Genomic DNA, 17,984 nt, shown 5'->3' on the forward strand with positions numbered 1-17,984 from the left:
CTCACAATTTTTTTTTACTTTGTTCTTGTAAAATTACTGCCCATTTTTTTCAAATTTTTAGAGGTGTTTTTTTTCTTTTTATCTTGTTAAACTACATTTTTAGAATGTGCCGCAGGCCGCACTTTGGACACCCCTGGCCCAGCACGAGCAACACACTTATTTTTATGCTGTGCGGTCCGCATATTCGTCCGCCAGCGTGTATTGCAAGTAGTTCTCCAGCGAGTCTCATATTTATGGACCACAATTAGGTTTTTTAATTAATATATGAGAGCGTGTCCGTAACAACGAAACTCCAAACTCTGCGGACCACCTGTAGTAGTTTTTAAATGGTTTTGCTTATTGGTTATTGACATTAAAAGCACACCTTCCCTGTCTTTGTAGGAACCTGTCGGCTCTGAGTCGTCAGCTCACTGGGCAGTGGGCAGCCGACGACAGTGTGTCGTGGATCGGCCGTCACTGCTTGATAGTCTGCGTTGTGCTCTTCTTTCATTTCCTCCTCAACTACGTGTTCACTTGAGAAAACAAAACCTAAGAAGAGTTCTCTGTCCAGCACTGATCTGGCATCAGGTCCCCCCTACCCCCGCCCCTCGCGCACCCACAAGCACAAACTAATCAACAGGGGGTCTTAGAACTCAGATGTGTATTGGGTGAACCTTTTTTTTTTTTTGTATAAGAGGCTTAGCATGAACTATATAGCAATAAACACAGCCAACGCCTGTCAGATAAATGGCACCCCCTACTGTAGCCAGACTGAAACAGCACCGGCACCAACGCACTTTGGACAAGGACATAGGGGAGCTTTCATTGTATAATGAAGAATGAATGAAGAATTAGTAAGAAGATTTTCGCATCCCTTACTGTCTTTTTATCTACTTGCCCTGCAATACTGTGTATCTGTGAGTGTGTTGTTTGGGTTAGATCGCCTCTCCAATGTCTCCTACACCACTATTCCACATTTTGGGCCTTAACGCTAATGCCAAAAAAAAAAAGAGGAAAAAAAAACATGTGGTATACAAACACAGAAGGAACATCTTCCAACAGTGCAATTATGCGTTTTGTATTTACTGTATTCTCACATCCGTTCCTTTTGGTCTTTTAAACTAGAATTAATTTTACCAAAAGAGTATTTCTAACAGGGAAGGACAGTGTGTTGTTGTTTACAGGGAGCACTGTGTGTTTCTATGGACACATACTGTAAGAAGGAAGACCTGAAGAGCGCAGGAGCCATACAGAGTGTCCTTTTTTTTTTTTTTTTTACGGTGTGCCTGCTGTGGCCTAACAGAAGAAGGACAAAAGTGCAAAAGTGTAGCACTGCTTTGCTGCGCAGCATGATTTGGCCAATGAAATATTTTCTGAATGCCATTTAGGTTTTTTTCTTTTGTCAGAAGTGGCCTTCAGTAAAATGGGTAAAAATCCAGAAGGATCAATCAGTGTCACCAATCCTTTCCTCACTTCCGAAATATGTACACGTGTACATATATAACACTATCTTATACATTTCTATGATTTGGTCTGCAGTTTCAGCTCTTAACTAGCCAGCTTGAAGAAACGTTTTAGTGGGATGTCTGCTTCCAAATGTAAATACCCTGAAAAGGTCAAAGTGAAAGTGAGTTCTCTCGGGAAATGAAGTCATCCGGTTGTTTCTCATCATTTGCCTGTTTCTGTCCCATTGTTTGTTAAACATTCATGTGATCACCTTGGTCCACAACATCTTCAAGTGACTTTAAAGATGTTAAACACTTAATGATTTCTTCTTTTCCAAGTGTGTACATATTTGTCTGCGGTGCATTTACAGTCCATGTAGGATTTCCGAATGTATTTATTGTGTGATTTAGCCTCTTGGTAACTAACTTCATCTCGGGAGGAGAGAGTTAAGAGACCAGGGATGACAATCGTACTCCCAGAATTGTGTGATATCTTCTAATGTGTGTGTTTGTGCACCAGAAAGCCATTTGAGTTGTGCTGAAACAAAGCCATGTCTGTGACCTTGGTTGTTTTGTTTGTTTTTAGCACTTTTGTAACATTTCAGTCCAGTGCCAGTACTGATCTACCCAATGGGAGCAAATTTTAGAGATGAACGTCGACTCTGAATGATTTTATGTACTTTTCATTAAGTTCTTGTTTTTTCTACTCAAATGCCATGTTGTGGGATTGTATATGCCACATACTTTTGTTATATATTGAACGAAAACGAATAACAATGATGCCCAATGTTTTCATTCACTCCTGTTGCACACTGTAGCACTACAGTAAAACATTTTAACCCTGTCACTGCCTCTGTCATTAGTAATGTCTAATTTACTCTTTTAAATGTTGAAACAATTTAAGCAAAATAGGATTTTGTATTTATAAATAATTTCCGTAGTTACAGCATAAACGTTTACGACCTTCTAAATAAGTTTTTCCACATTACAGCCCTAATATAATAGTATCCTCCCTATTTCTGAATCCATCAGATTCATTTTCTATGCTATTACCATACGTTTTGTGATGTTCGGAGTGTCCGTGAATGCATGTCGCAAGGAAGCGTCGTCATCGAACGGACTCACGAATGCTTTCCTTAATTGCGCTAAAAAGTTGGTTTAACGTAATTAATGAAATAAATTACTTGATGTTATGATACATAATCATACACAACGTATATTTATGTAGAGACGTCCCCCTATGTAGTAGGAGATAGTTTGCTTGTCAGGTCACTCATTAATTGGCAGAGGTTTCACGTGGCCCAGTTTGCTATGAAACGCGCCCTCATCCACTTACACTTTGATGTGTGATCAAGTGAATACCAAGCATAGTCTGCAGATATAATGACTACTGTAATAGCCTCTCCCAGTGGCGGCGTCATCTTTCCATTGCCTTCAGTGTCAGTGTCAAGTTCAGAAGACCTACACTGCTAAATGTATAATTGATGACGAGGAAACATACAAAGTGTTTCATGGTAAGTGTATGTCTAGTGTCCAATAGCTAGCTAAAGTACACTGTACACGTTTAAAAGTATTGTTTTTCAATTCCACGATAAACCTGGAACAATGTAGGAGCTCGCATACTGGACTACATTTTTTTATCAGTGCTGTTCCGCTCAGGTCCTGTAGATGGCGGTAATGCATGTGCATTAAACATTAAACAACTGAAGAAGTAGATGATAAATTAGCCCTCTGTGGACTTGTAATGCTAATGTTACGAAAGAAAATTCAGTGCGTGTGCTTGTGTGCGCGCGCGCGGGTGTGTGAGAGTGTGTTTTGGACATTCATCTGAACCGAAAACTTTCTAAATGAGATGAAGGCGCCAGTTAGAAAAGTAAGTTGTCCTAAAACAGTCTTAATTTGTACACGTTTACACCTAGCTTAACTACACTTGGTTAGCTTGCTATAAGTGCACTGCCTACTGCTCTTATTTTGTATTGTCCACAGTGGTTTACAGGTATACTGTAATTCTATTTCTCATCTGTAGGGGGAGTCCTTGTGCGAAAAACACCATTAATCTGTAGTTTTTCTTGAACGCTTTTAAATCCAGGTTAACGTTTAGTGTTTTTTACGTACTTTTGGGTTTATGTTTATATTTCACCATGAGAACTGTTTATCTTGCCTTCGTTGGTTTCCTTTTTTCAGTGTAACCTCACATGTGTGACTGCAGTTAACTTTTTTTCAACACATTGGCCCTGAAATCCACATAAAAATTTTTCACTGTAAAAATGTCTAACACGTGTAATGAACTCATAACATTTCAGCTCCTTCAGCAGCAGATTGTTACACCCACGGTGTAAGGAGAGGTTCTGCAGGTCCTTCATACCGACCGCTGTCAGGCTCTACAACACCTGCACCACCTGAACCATGTAGTCAATATGTAATTCTTTACACTGTATTCTTTACTTGCGTATCTTGCTTGCTGCTGTAACAAGTGAATTTCCCCGCTGTGGGATAAATAAAGTACAAATACAAATACAATGAACTCAATCATAATGAACTATAACTTGCAATGCAAATGTAAAATGTATCATTTAAGAAGTCATACACAAATTTAACAAACAACAGATTTAAATGTGATGACATAGTAGTTATTTCCCTTCAAAGTAAGGCCAGGCCTCAGGCACTTACAATTTACTAACTGTACACCAGCGGTGTCCAAAGTGCGGCTGTTTTTATTGGCCCGTGACACATTTTAGAAATATAATTTAATTAAAAAAAATTGGAAAAATACAACAAAAACACAGAATGTGAAGACAAAAAGCGGAAATGTTGATACTAATAACTAATAATAGCACAAAGCATTGTCCTGAAATATATTTTTACAAAAAAATTACAAAGAAAATTATGACATTTTACCAAAAAAAAAATACATTTTTTAACCAGAATAAATACGCAATTTTTTTTTTTTTTACAAAAAACACTTACATTTTTTACCATATTAAAAAAAATATGTAAAAATAAAAACAAATGTGGCCTCCTGCACCTTTTGATTTTTCAGTATGTGGCCCTTGGTGGAAAAAGTTTGGACACCCCTGATGTACACAAAAAATAATGTGTCGGAACTTCAAACGCATTATATCTTTGTGTCTTTGTGTCATTTGGCAGCTTGATGTCAGTGTTGGCTTACTTTTCCCACTCTACCTCTGCAACCAGCCACTAATGCTTTGATAGACCGATGACTTTTTTTTTCCACCAATAGGAAGCCGACTTTCATGGTCGACTTTTCGTTGCCTTCCTGTACCGAAAGCGCATACAAAATGAGCAATAAACCTGACAACACAATTACAAGATCATGGTGAACATTATTGGTCATAAATATTAAATTGTAAATTAAAATGATAAATTTAACAAGAAAACTAAAAAAAAAAAATCTGCAGTATTTTTAAAAGAATAATGTCAAAATATTAACAGAAAAAAGCTGCAACATAACAAGAAATAATCCTAATTTTACGAAAATAACATTGTTGTAATATGGGGGGAAAAAAATAAAATTTTTGTACCATAAAGTTAAAATATTCCAGAAAGAATTTTTTTTTTTTTTTTAAGTCGTGATTCTATGAAAAACAAACAAAACCAAATAAAGTTGTCATTAGATTGGGGAAAAATGTTATAATACTATGAGAATAAAGTCAAAAGAATATGGGAATAAAGTTATAATTACGAGAAGAAAATGTACAAAACAAAGTTGAAATAGTTGGAAAATAAATTTAAAAAAAACAGCAGAAATTCAAGAAAAAAACAGCTGTAATTTTACGACAATAAAGTTAAAATATGAAGAGAAAAAAGTTGTATTCTAACGAATTTTATCAGATTAAACTCATCATATTATGGGGAAAAATAATGTAATTTTAGTAGCATAAAGTGGAAATACAAAAAATATATATATATTTTTAGTCATAATATTTGGAGAAACAAACAAAACAAAATAAAGTTGTCATTTTTAGAAAATGAGGTTAGGGAAAAAGCTAGGGATAGGCTCCAGCGTACCCGCGACCCTAGTGAGTACGAGCAGCATAGAAAATGGACGGATGACAAACCATAGAGATTCAGTTTTTCTTGCATCCTTTCATGTTTCACTGTGCGGCCCTCGTTGGAAAAGTTTGGCCACCCCGGTGTAAAATGTCTCTGTTGTCAGCCTTGAGCTTCGTCCAGGCTGAGGTCACTGCTTTCATTTGTTCTTTATGGTCCAGGCCTCTCCTCGGCTAGCTTAATCTCTCCCACAGGTAAGTGGGAGAGATTGGGCGTGCTATGTTTGTTTTGGAGTCAGGCGGGTTGTTTACTCCGTTCCCGCCCAGGCCCATCGCACAAAGGCCAGTCCACGAGTTGTAGAGAGGCAGGGGACTTGTTGGGACTTGTCTTCCCCGAAGATGGCAAGGGAGGGGCGTCGGGGCTGTGTGTTGCTCCCCGAGGCTTTGTGTGTGTCTAATGTGTCTCGTCTTTCTAGATCTAACTTGCCTGCGGCCAGTTTGACATGCATGATTCTTCTCTTGTACTTCCCCTGTAATAGTATCTTAGAAGATTAATATCCACCCAACACCCTCCTCTTCCTAAGTCCTGTCTGCCTAAAAAGTTAGACATATTTCAAGAAAAAACTGCATCTCAGCTTGGTGATATATGTGAAAAAGCCTATTATTACTATCAACTTTGCTCTTTTTTCCCCATCTTTGCTTTTTTTTCATTTTTTAAATGTTTCAACTTCATTCTAAAGTAATCTTCGTATATTTTCTTTTCATAATATTTTGACTTAATATTATAATTTTTTGCCCAACCTAATTTTCTAAAAATGATTTCTCAAAAAATTACTTCTCGAAATATTACAACTTAAAAAAAAAACTCCATGCTACTAAAATGACATTATTTTTTGACATTCTTGATTTTATTCTTGTGAAATTATGACTTTTTCTTGTTTAATTACAATTTTTTTCTCTTTTTATTTTGACTTTATTCTTGTAAAATGCCTGCTGATTTGACCATTTTTGCTGTTGTTGTTTTTTTAGTTTTTAGTTCAAAAAATAGCAGCAGAAATTGAAAAAAACAGCAGTAATTTTATGAGAATAAAGTCAAAATATTAAGAGAAAAAAACTTGTATTCTAACAAGAAAAATAAGTTGCAATTTTAGGAGAATAAACTCATAATATTATGAGGAAAACTAATGTCATTTTAGTAGTATAAAGTTGAAATATGAAAGAAAAAATGTGTAATATTATGTGAAATAAAACAAAATTAAGTTGTATTTTTTGGAAAATTAGGTTGCAGAAAAAATTCAAATGTTAAGAGAATAAAGTGAAAATATAAAAGAAAAAGTCCGATTCTAATTAGAAAAAAAAGTTTCAATTTTAGAAGAATATTGCTATTGTTACCCTCGTTCCTGCTGTACCTCGTCTCCTTACCGGTGCTGTCACTTCGAACAGTTTACTTACCGTGATTCTACCTTTCGTATTGTTTTCCACAGAGCCTTTTTCTCTGTCGCTTTTGTTTTGCTGCTGTGAGTACCTGCACTTGCATTATTAAAGACTCTTTATTTTTGCACGCCACCGCCTCATCTCTGCATACTGGGGGTCAAGCACTCGACAGCCTGAACTCGTGCCTGACGTCTCGTGACAATAATATTACAAAAAGAAAATATAAATATAATAATATGTTTTTCAACGAAGTATTGTATATCACAAAGCTCGGATGGAGTTTTTCTTGAGATACACTTCTTAACATATCTTATAAAATATCAAAGTGGCAAAGTTGCATCCTTTCATTTTTTACTACTTGTAGGTGGCCCTCGCTGGGAAAAGGTTTGTACACCCCCGAGGTAAAGGAATTTATTTAGTCTTTTTGCTGTTGGACTCGCATTGTAATGCTTCCCACTGCCCTACAATGCAAATGGTCGACTGCGATGGGTCGTTTCCTTTGCGATCGTGGTGAACAATGGCGCCTGAAGCACACGTCCAGACTGTTATGATGTACAGTAGATATCAGTGCAATGGTAACGGCATTATAGCATTTGCAATAATAATTAGATTAACTGTTACTGGAGAACAATAACATAGTGCTAATTACATGCTAATTACTCATTTGTTCTTGAGGAGTTATAGTTAGTAGAAGACAGTTTAGTTTCTGTCATAGTCGACTCACAAGACCTGGTCTGGCGCAATGGGAAAGATGAGTCATTGACATTGCCTTTGTCTTTTTACAGTGTGCGCTTATTTGTTGGGAATGGTCGCCTCTTGTCGTCAGCGACCGCACAAGTCACAGGAAAGTAGCTTGGTAAGTGTGGCGATCAGGTACGTACACACACACACACACACGGAGACAGGAGCCACTTAATGCATAAAAGAGCGAGGTGTGATAATGATCCCTTTTAAAGTTGCTAAATCGCTACCCTGCAGCAGTTATACAAGCAACAATAACAGCTATTATCTCTGTTTGTCGTCATGGCAGCAGAGTTCCCCTGCTTGTTTTATCCAATTTCCCCCTTTTTTTTTTGTTTTTTTTAAACCAGCTCTGTCTTGTCCTAAAGTTTAAGAAGACAAAGCAGTGGCCTGGAGCACACGTACAACTCCTTCATGTCATCATAAATAGCTCCAATTAATCATTGAAAAAGAAGTACAGGTACGTCTATTGAAACACCAACCCACCTGAAGGCCATTTCCGCCGCTGAAAGGAAAAAATATCCCAACGGTAAGTCATAATTATGAGATAACACGTGTAAAATTATGAGATTTGAAGTCATAATGATGAGATAACACGTGTAAAATTATGAGCTAAAAAGTCATAATGATGAGAAAAATGTGAAAATTATGAGATTTGAAATCATAATTATGAGATAAAAAATTGAAATTATGAGACAAAAAGCCATAATTATGAGATAAAGTCATATTTGTGAGCTAAAAAGTCAAAATTCTGAGATAAAAGTCATAATTATGTGATTAAAAAGTCAAAATTATGAGATAAGAACTTAATTATGAGATAAAAATGTGGAATTAGGAGATTAAAAAGTCATAATTGTGAAAAAAAAAAACTCAAAATTGTAACACAAAGTCATTGTGTTTTAGTTGTTTTTTTTGGATTAAAAATTGAAATTATGAGATACAAACTGTGCATGTGCCACCTTCTTCACTGGAGCCTTCGTCACATGGCACTCCGCACATAATTTTGATTTTTTTAATCTCTTAATTATTACTTTTAATCTTGTAATTTCGACTTTTTGTCTCATAATTCTGACTTCTTATGTCATAATTCTGACTTTTTATCTCAGAGTTGTGACTTTTTATCTGGTAATGATGACTTACCATTGGACTATTTTTTTTCTTTCAGTGGCGGAGACGGGCTTCTATACCAAGCAACCTGAGAAGAGGGAGTCTTCAATCATTTTTATCACACCTTTTAAAAGTTTACGGCACCCATGGTGGCCTTGGTGGTCTTTGACCTGTTGAGCATGTGTGTAGTTGTGCAGCCACATGTGCTTTTCATGTTAACTAAAGATAGATGAGACATCTGCGTGTTGCGTTACGTGTTTTATCTTGCTGGCGTGCTGTTTACATGCGGCATGTTACGAGACGTTATCAACTTCCTGTTCTTTCCGCTTCCGGCCCTGTCATGTTGGCATGGCTAACTTGCGGCGTGAGCGTCGCGACGCTGCTCTTCTTCTACCTTCTTCTCGTAAGCAACTGCCAACAGAATGAAAGCCGTGTGTGTACACATGTTTGAAATTCAACACACATCTTACTTGCTAATTATTACTGGCGTCAACACAGCGGCTGTTTGTTGTTTGTTGCCAGAAGCTTCTTGTTTGGAATCACTTGCAAACATTCCTGCTAAAGCATCTTACATGTCAGCATGTCGCAGCGTGAGAAAGTAAGATCCAAGTTGCCTGGTTAGTCACAATGCGATATGATACACAAAGAGTTTCCAAAGTGCGGCCTGGGGTCCATTTGCGGCCCGCATCACATTCTAAAAATATAATTTAATAAGAAAACTAAATTTAAAAAAACAACAACAAAAATAGAAAAATCTGTAGTCATTTTTCCGAGTATAAAGTCAAATTATTATGAGAAAAAAGTTGTAATTTAACTTGAAAAAGTCATAATTTTACAAGAATAATGTAATATTATGAGTAGGGATGTCCGATATTGGCTTTTTTGCCGATATTGTCCAACTCTCAATTTCTGATTCCGATATCAACCGATACAGATATGTGTAGCATCACATATCTCCTGTCGTGGAATTAACACACATCTGTTGTGAAACGAATGGATACAGCATCAGCAATTAGCTTCTCGACGTGGCTGTAAACAACATCACACGGAAGCAAAGTACAGCGTCTCCCTGCCGCTATTTCCGCCTTTGTTTTACATTCCCGCTACCCCATAGACATATGAATGAATGAATTGTGCGCAGGAATGCAGTGTTTTCCACAACGGCGGCAAATTATGCTATCAAAAGGATGTTATAATGGCCAAATCATGCAGTCTATAGGCCAAATACTATCAAAGGTAATTGTTAAGTCTTGCCTGTGAAATGTTATTCCCGGGATTTGGTTTGCAACACATGAATGAGGCATCTTCTCCTCTCCGACTCTTGCATCATCCAGTATGGCAGCGACATTGACGTACGGCTCAGCGCTTGATGCGGCATCTACATATACAGTATATGTCTATAAGCTACCCCGCTAACCATTAGCAGTGTTTTGACAACTGACCACGTCCTGCCACCCCGAACACGGTTAAGCAAAGCATCGGTGTATGCTGTGTGTTGACTGTTACGGCGGCAGCAAGGTTGCTTGTGGCGCTTAAAGGGCTATATCGGTTTTCATTATGGGGAAAATATAAAAGATATGACATTTTTATGCCAATATCGAGCTGATAATATTGGCGGGCCGATATTATCGGACATCCCTAATTATCAGGCAAGATAATGTCATTTTAAAATTCTACCACTACAAAACATGTTATGTGTGTTTGTGAGGTTCTGGCATGGTTTTAACTCCATAGTTGTTCTGCCGATCAAGTCTGGTGCATGTGTGTCTCACCGAACATTACAGTAACATTGCTGACACCTAGTGGTCCATTTAGAATACTACATATCATTTACAGCGTCTTTGAATGAGTCTTCTGAATGCCTTATATTTGTACAAGTATTTGACTTTATTTAGCCATTGTTATGCTTGAAATTGTGTAATTTAAGCAACTAATACATAACATTTGCTTCAATATGCATGTTTTTGATTAATAATAGGCTGTATTCAACCACAGAACAGCATGATTCATTAATTTGTGTATTTTGGAAAAACCATGATACACTGAAGCCACAAAATTAGAAGCGCAGATTTGTATTCATTATAAATACTGACAATATTAGTACAATTATTATACAAACTCACCAGTCCACGTTTCATAAGATACAATTCCAATTCTAGTGCTATAGCACATAGTCCAGCTCAGTGTGGAACGATAATAAATTGCATTGCACACAAAGCACAGACAAGTGCTACCGTACATGCATCCTCCATATTCCCTACAGTAGAGGCCTTGAGTCTTGTGTCCTTTGCAGCAGGAACTTGACCCCTTGCTCTAGTGTGAATGTGTGTGTACTGCCCACTCAGCTCTTCCACGCATCCATCCAGGCCCAGATTCCTGCATGTGGACCTCCCTGCTCGGGTGTTGGGAGAGGGTTGTTGAGGTTGCAGAGCAGGCTTTGAAGGAGGCTCCAGTGACTCATTACCCAACAATCCACCCTCCCTCCATGCGTACTTCTCCCCGCTCGAAAACATCTCTTTCCTCACCTCTGCCCAAACCCTTGCCCCTGAGGCCCAGATAGCCGACACTCGTCAGTTGTTGACTGAAGAAAGGGGATTGTGTTTCAGACTTCCGTCAAAGACTCTTCTGTCTTCATGTGTGTCGTATTGTACCATGCTACATCCGACCAGTGGCCGCTCTCTCATTAGGGGTGGGCGGCAAGACCCCACCTCATCCAGTCGATGACACTGTTTTCCTTTCTTCCCAATATGTGTTTTATATTGAATGCAGATCAGTGATTTATTAGAGAGGACACATACAGTATCGACAAACAGCCCACTCACACTCACATTCATACATACAGTATGGGCAATTTGTAGCCTCCAATGAATCAAAAGCAGAGCTCGAACTAAACAACGTCCATCCATTAGGGTAGTGGGTGAGCTGGAGCCTATCCCAGCTGACCTGGACACATTTTTCACTGTGCTTCCTATTTTTATTTTCATTGAATTGCAAAAACCTACAGTTGCACTCTAAATTATTGAAGCCCATTGTCCAGTCGTGGCCAGAACTTTTGAGAATTACACAAGTGTTGGTTTTCACAAAGTTTGCTGCTTCGGTGTTTTTTGATTTTTTTGTCAGATGCCAGTTATCACTTTTGCCTTTGGAAAAGGCATTGTTTGTCACTAACCTGTTGTTGGATGGTTGGGAGAATTTGCTTTCGGAGGTTGTTTTGGTGCTTCTTTATTCATGGCTGTGTTCTTAGGCAAAACTGTGAGTGAGCCCACTCTCTTGGTTGAGAAGCAACCCCACGCATGAAGGATGCTTTCCTGTTGGCATGATACGGTACTGATGGTAGCGCTCACGTGTTCTTCTCTGGACAAGCTTTTTTCTGGTTGCCCCAAACAATCAGAAAGGGCATTCATAAGAGAAATTGGTTTTACTCCAGTCTTTAGGAGTCTAAGACCTGTATCTTTGACAGAATACCAGTCTGTCCCTGATGTTTTTCCTGGAAAGAAGTCACTTCTTTGCACACTTGACACCAGGCCATCATCCAAAAGTCTTTGCCTTACTGGGCGAGCAGATGCACTCACACGCGTCCCGATCCCGCAGCTAAATCAATCTTCAGAGACAGTCCAGACGCTTGCTGGACTTTCTTGGGCACCCTGACGCCTTCTTCACAGCAACTGAACCTCTGTCCCTGAAGTTCTTAATGATCTGATAAACGGTTTGTTTGGGTGCCGTTTTACTAGCAGCAATATCCTTACCTGTGAAACCCTTTTTGTGTTATGCAATGAGGACTGCTCGTGTTTCCTTGCATGTAACCATGGTTAACAGAGGAAAAACAAAGATTTCAAGCGACACGCTCCTTTTTAAAGCTTCCACTTTGTTATTCTTACTCAGTCAGGCTGATACAGTCGTCTCCAGCGTTTGTCCTTGTTAACACTCTCACCTATGTTAAGCAGAGAATCACTAACATGACGTCAGCTGGTCCTATTGTGGCAGGGCTGAAATGCAGGGGAAATGTGTTTTGGGGGGTTAAGAGGGATTATTTTTCATGACAAAGAGGGGATTTGCAATTAATTGCTATTCATCTCATCACTCTTCATAACATTCTGGAGTATATGCAAATTGCCATCATAAAAACTGAGGCAGCAGACTTTGTGAAAATATTTGTGTCATTCTCAAATTCTCTGGCCATGACTGTATTTATTTTCAAAATGTCCAAATATTGAGGGCCAATAAAAAAAGTTTTATAATGACTCATCAATTATTTTTGAATGATTGTTAGCATGCGGGGGACAAAGAGATAATCTACATATTCTGCGCAGCTTGCCTGGTTGATGCCATACCAGTTTTTCCCCACATAAAAATCCACTGCATCTGCTATGTCTCCATTTCAACTTTATCCGCTGCAGCTTTTATAAGAGAGCTCACTTTTCACACTAAATGTTCTTATCTGTCATGCAAGATCCTGAAATCTTGTGCATGTAAACGTACACCTCTACATCCTGTTCCCACAACTCACACAGCCCCTCGCTCAAACGGCCGTGGACTTGTACCGCACCTCATGGGGATACAAGCCAGACGTTTGCGGTCATGTTTTAGCCATTGGCTGAGGGAGTGGGTATGTTTTTATCATCCTGCCGTGTTCCTGCGTGCGGTAGTGTGCGTTAAAGATGACATCCATGGGAGATGACATCATTGGGACTTCCTGTCAGGCACACAAGGAAGAACCTTGCATTCCCAAGTAAGCAGTGACTGAATATTTTCACATAATTTCAATTTCATCTGTGGGAAAATAGGACTTTTTATGTCGCCTGGTGCTCATTTTTCTGACATATTGTCTTTACATGCAGAACCATCATGAAATATAGTACCTGCAGTCGTGCTTTGGAATATATAACCGTGTTCTTGCACTTTTGAATCTTTCCAACAGAGAAATATGTCCTGTTCAGAAGAGCATCAGGTACAGTTACCCCAGTCTGCAAAGATTCCATACAAGATCTGTATCAAAAATTCCGCCTTTACGAGGAAAATAATGCACATGTTTTATGTGGTATTTATGTGGTATTCATTCATTCACATTATGTTGCAATGAAGTTCCACCCCGCCTGGCAACCCTCCTGTTTTCCGGAACCCCCGGATTTTACCCTTCTTTCCTGGTGCCTAACCGTTTTAGTTGTATTTTTGCTGTATTTAACTTTTAGCTTTTGCTGTACTTTAACTTATGAAAAAATGGTGAAAAAGAGAAATCCTTCCGGAGCAGTTAGAGACTTGTTAGAGTACATTGTTTTTCTCTGTATATTCTGACTTTATTCTTGTAAAATTACTGCAGATTTTTCAATTTGTGCTGGGTTTTTTTTTTTTAGTTTTCTTGTTAAATTATGTTTTTAGAATGTGCCATAGGCCAACAACAACAACAAAAAGCAGCCGCAATTTGGACACCCCTGCTGTTACACCACAGGTAGTTGGGTCTTTGAATTTCCCTTATTTTCCCTCATGGTGTACCTAATGAATTGTCTTGCGAGAGAGGTGCGCTGCGTTTCATTCCAAGGCTGCTGTCTCATGTGATTAATGCCGCAAGCAAAACAACTCTCGGGTATTTGCCAAAAATCTGCCACCTTGCTCAGTCTTGAGGGCCGCTTGTGGACTGAGAAGACCATTGTTCTTCTTGGGAAAGAGCCCTTGAGCCATGAAAAACAGTGCTTCCTCCTTTTGCAGGCTTTCGGCTTCCAGTTTCCTTCTCCTTGATATGTAGGGATTTATAAAGTGGCCACTTAGTCTTATAAAATGGGTTCAAGTAGATCCAGGCTTGACTTGGAGGAGACAGCACCCACAGATCTATGTTGCATACTTTTTAGAATCACGTTAATGAGTAATTAAAAAACATTATTATACCTATCCATCCACCAAAAAAGCTGCTCCCAGGTGATTGAGAAAGTATGCACACTCATAGTCGCACGCCCTTTTTAAACACCTGTAATGTCTCTTATGCACACCTTTGTTCTATGGTCAATCTCGGCATGACTGATGGACACGTTTGGCAGTCGCATCAAAACCTCAATGAGGTGATCAGTGACTGGGGCTAAGCAGCCACGCAATGCATCGGTTCAGAGTTTGAAGCAATGTGTTGCACGCCGTGAGAAAGGACTTCAGTGCCAGGAAATGACACTTCTCTTCTCTCTTAAGTTCCAATTAGGATTGTTCTAAATTGCTCAGATGTTTTCCTTGCCATTTGTTGTGAGGCAGCGGGCTCAATCGTAAAATACAGCATATGCCACTTTCTGACAACTCATAAAAACACTGGCTTTTGAAAAAGGGTTTCAAAGAGTTTAACTTATCATGATATTATCCGCCTCTATACACAATACATTTTGCTTCTTCCTACTCCTTTTCTGAGCATTTTTTGATTGCTTGAAGCAGACGTGGGTGTTACTGGCTCAATGTGGGGCGTTTTTTTTGGTCCACAAAAAACATTTTTTGTGCCTATAGCTGATTGTTTAGACCAAGGGTGTCCAAAGTGTGGCCGTGGGGCCATTTGTGGCTCGCGGCTGTGTTTTTATTGGCCAGCGGCACATTCTAAAATATGATTTAACAAGAAAACTAAAAAAAACAACAACAGCAAAAATGGAAATTTTACAAGAATAATGTCAAAACATTACGAGAAAAAAGTTGTAATCTAACGAGAAAAAGTCGTAATTTTATGATGTTTTTTTTATATTATGAGGAAAAATAACATCATTTTAGTAGCATAAAGTTGAAATGTTAAAGAAAGAATAAAAATGTTTAAAGTTGTAATATTATGAGAAACAAACAAAACAACAAATAAGTTGTAATGTTTGGAAATAATTAGGTTGCGGAAAAAGTTGTGTTACAAGAATAAAGTCAAAATATTATGGGACTAAAGTCAAAATTCTGAGAAGAAAAGATACATGAAGAATGTTGAAATAGTTGGAAAATTTTAAAAACAACTGTAGTTTTACAAGAATAAAGTCACAATATTCAGAGAAAAAAAGTCATATTCTCGTAAGACAAAAAGGCAAAATTTTAATAGAATAAAATCTATAATAATATTACAAAGATAAATAATGTCATTTTAGTAGCAGAGAGTTTAAAGATTAAGAAAAACTAAAGTCTTTTTTAAAGTCATAATATGAAAAACAAAACAAAGTAAAGTTGTAATTTTTGGAAAATTAGGTGGAGGAAAAAAAATGACAATATTGTGGAAATAAAGTCATAATGTTATGAAAAGAAAATTTACAATATGATTTAAGAAGAAAGTGGAAATACTAGGAACATTTGAAAAAACAACTTCAAAAATGGGGAAAAAGAGCAAGGAGTGGAGTTGATTCTAATGGTAGGCTTTTTCACCAATATCACAAAGCTGAGGTGCAGTTTTTTCTTGAAATATACAGTATATAACTTCTGAGCATAACATTTCATTTTTCACTATTTGGCCCTCATTGGAAAAAATGTGGTCACCCCTGGTTTAGACGGCCAAATGATGTTTATATTGTACAAACAAACAGCTACATGTTAATACAGAAAGTGACAACAACAGGCATGGGCGTGTTTACACCTTTTTAGGTGTGCCATGGCTGGACTTGGACCACAAGACACAGTTGCTATCCTACGCACAGTAATGGCTGGTGTGACGTCACCTGTACAGTCACTCATTTGCGCTCTTGGCTGGCTTTTGAATCCACCATGATCTGGGCTGCTTTTTTCCTTCAATGGAACAATGGAGCTTCAGGTTGTGCAGGGGCGTGAAACGGCGGGTGGCTCTGTGGAGATGTTGCACCCTCATGACTGAAGGCCTCCGTCTGTGTGGTGATGACTGGCTGACAAAAGTCTCTCTCTTTTTGACCGTCCTGCGTGTTCCCCTGATCTAAACCCAATGGAGAACATTTATATTAGTGTTTGATGATAAGTTTCTTTTTTTCAAACCCTGTCCTAACAGAAAGCATGGAAGAGATTCCTGATCAGGGTGCAGTATCTCTGCAGATGAATGTTCAGTGCCTCAGGTTTTTCTTTGCACTGGAATTCCCCCCTCATGCCATTTATTCGCTCATTCATCTTCGTTTCTCTTTCGCTTGCTTTTCTCTGGTGTGTGATTCACAGAGAAGTCATTTTGTCTCGTCCCTCACTTGGGGTCATGATTCCAGTATGTTGCGGGCATTTGTTTCACCTTCACTTTCATTTGTTACACAACGTGCTGCGTTGGAGTGTTCAAGGCTGCCCCTTGAAGCACGTTAGTCATCTCGTCTTCTCTTCTCCTGTCTGCTGTCTGTATATTTGATCAATCGATGACTGTACAAGTCTGCAAAATCACTTTGATGAAACGATTTGGTGAAAAACAAAAATGCAAATTGGGAATACTGTCTCATATTTGACACGCAGACTGGGAAATATCATGTGTTTGTCATCTGCTCTTTCTCATTTCTTTACACACCCACTCAGGCAGGTGCAAGGAGGACTTCTCTCTGGAGCCTCGTTTGACGATGTGAGCAGCCACAGACCTTCTGAACCATTAACGCTCCCATCGTTCACTGTGGACATCCTATTGCTAGATGACAGCTTATGAGAATACTGGCGAGTACGTCTCCTCTTACGGGGTCAATCCCCAATGCTGCAATAGCAGTGGATACTCTTGTTTTCTCTCACTGTTGGGTCATCCATCTATTTTTTTATGCCTATATCCTTTGGCAGGAGTCTATCCCAACTGAGAGGACGTGGCTGACACATATAGACAGTTAAACCTAGAGCCAATTTAGAGTCTATAGTGAACCTAACATGCATGTGTTTGGACTTTGGGAGGAACTGGACAGCCAAAGTGCGGCCTGCGACTGTTTTTTTATTGGCCCGTGGCACATTGAGATCCAATACAAATGTTTACTGCACTCTTTCGGCACCCCAGAAATATGCTTCAACAATTACACATATGCAGTGGAACCTCTAAAGTTGAATGCCGTTCAATTCAGAATTCGACAGGTTCCCATTTTGTTAGCAAGCTAAGCTTCTTTGTTAGAAGCTACGGACGTTTTGTGATAATAATAATAATACATGAAGTAACACACTTGGCGTCGCGCTGCGTATTAATAACATGATAACCATATTGTACGCTAACTGGAGAATGCACGCAAACCGAGGCAAAATGTAGGCGTACATTTTTAATTTAAAGCTAACCGAAAAACACACTTGATTGAAGACGTGTTCTCAAAAACACGATGTGACAGCAAGATCATGTTCATTTATTGCTTTCATTCATCATTTATATGTACTGTAT

At 38.6% G+C, this 17,984-nt stretch overlaps 2 protein-coding genes across 3 annotated transcripts in view; both read left to right on the plus strand.

Annotated features, from left to right (window-relative positions):
• The window catches only part of osbpl5 (oxysterol binding protein-like 5), a 41,912-nt gene extending 39,576 nt beyond the window's left edge, over positions 1-2,336 (plus strand). For both annotated transcript variants that reach the window (XM_054776208.1, XM_054776209.1), the window contains one exon: positions 382-2,336. In XM_054776208.1, the coding sequence (XP_054632183.1) occupies positions 382-517 (136 nt within the window). In that variant the 3' untranslated portion in view covers positions 518-2,336. The remainder of the gene's footprint in view (positions 1-381) is intronic.
• Positions 2,337-3,134: 798 nt separating this feature from the next.
• The window catches only part of LOC129181246 (kelch-like protein 25), a 48,111-nt gene continuing 33,261 nt past the window's right edge, over positions 3,135-17,984 (plus strand). Inside the window, exons 1-2 of the mRNA XM_054776155.1 lie at positions 3,135-3,297; positions 7,654-7,724. The gene's annotated coding sequence lies outside the window, so the exon portion shown is untranslated. The remainder of the gene's footprint in view (positions 3,298-7,653; positions 7,725-17,984) is intronic.

This window comes from Dunckerocampus dactyliophorus, chromosome 5 (genome assembly GCF_027744805.1).
Source record: "Dunckerocampus dactyliophorus isolate RoL2022-P2 chromosome 5, RoL_Ddac_1.1, whole genome shotgun sequence".
NCBI classification, from domain to species: Eukaryota; Metazoa; Chordata; class Actinopteri; order Syngnathiformes; family Syngnathidae; genus Dunckerocampus; species Dunckerocampus dactyliophorus.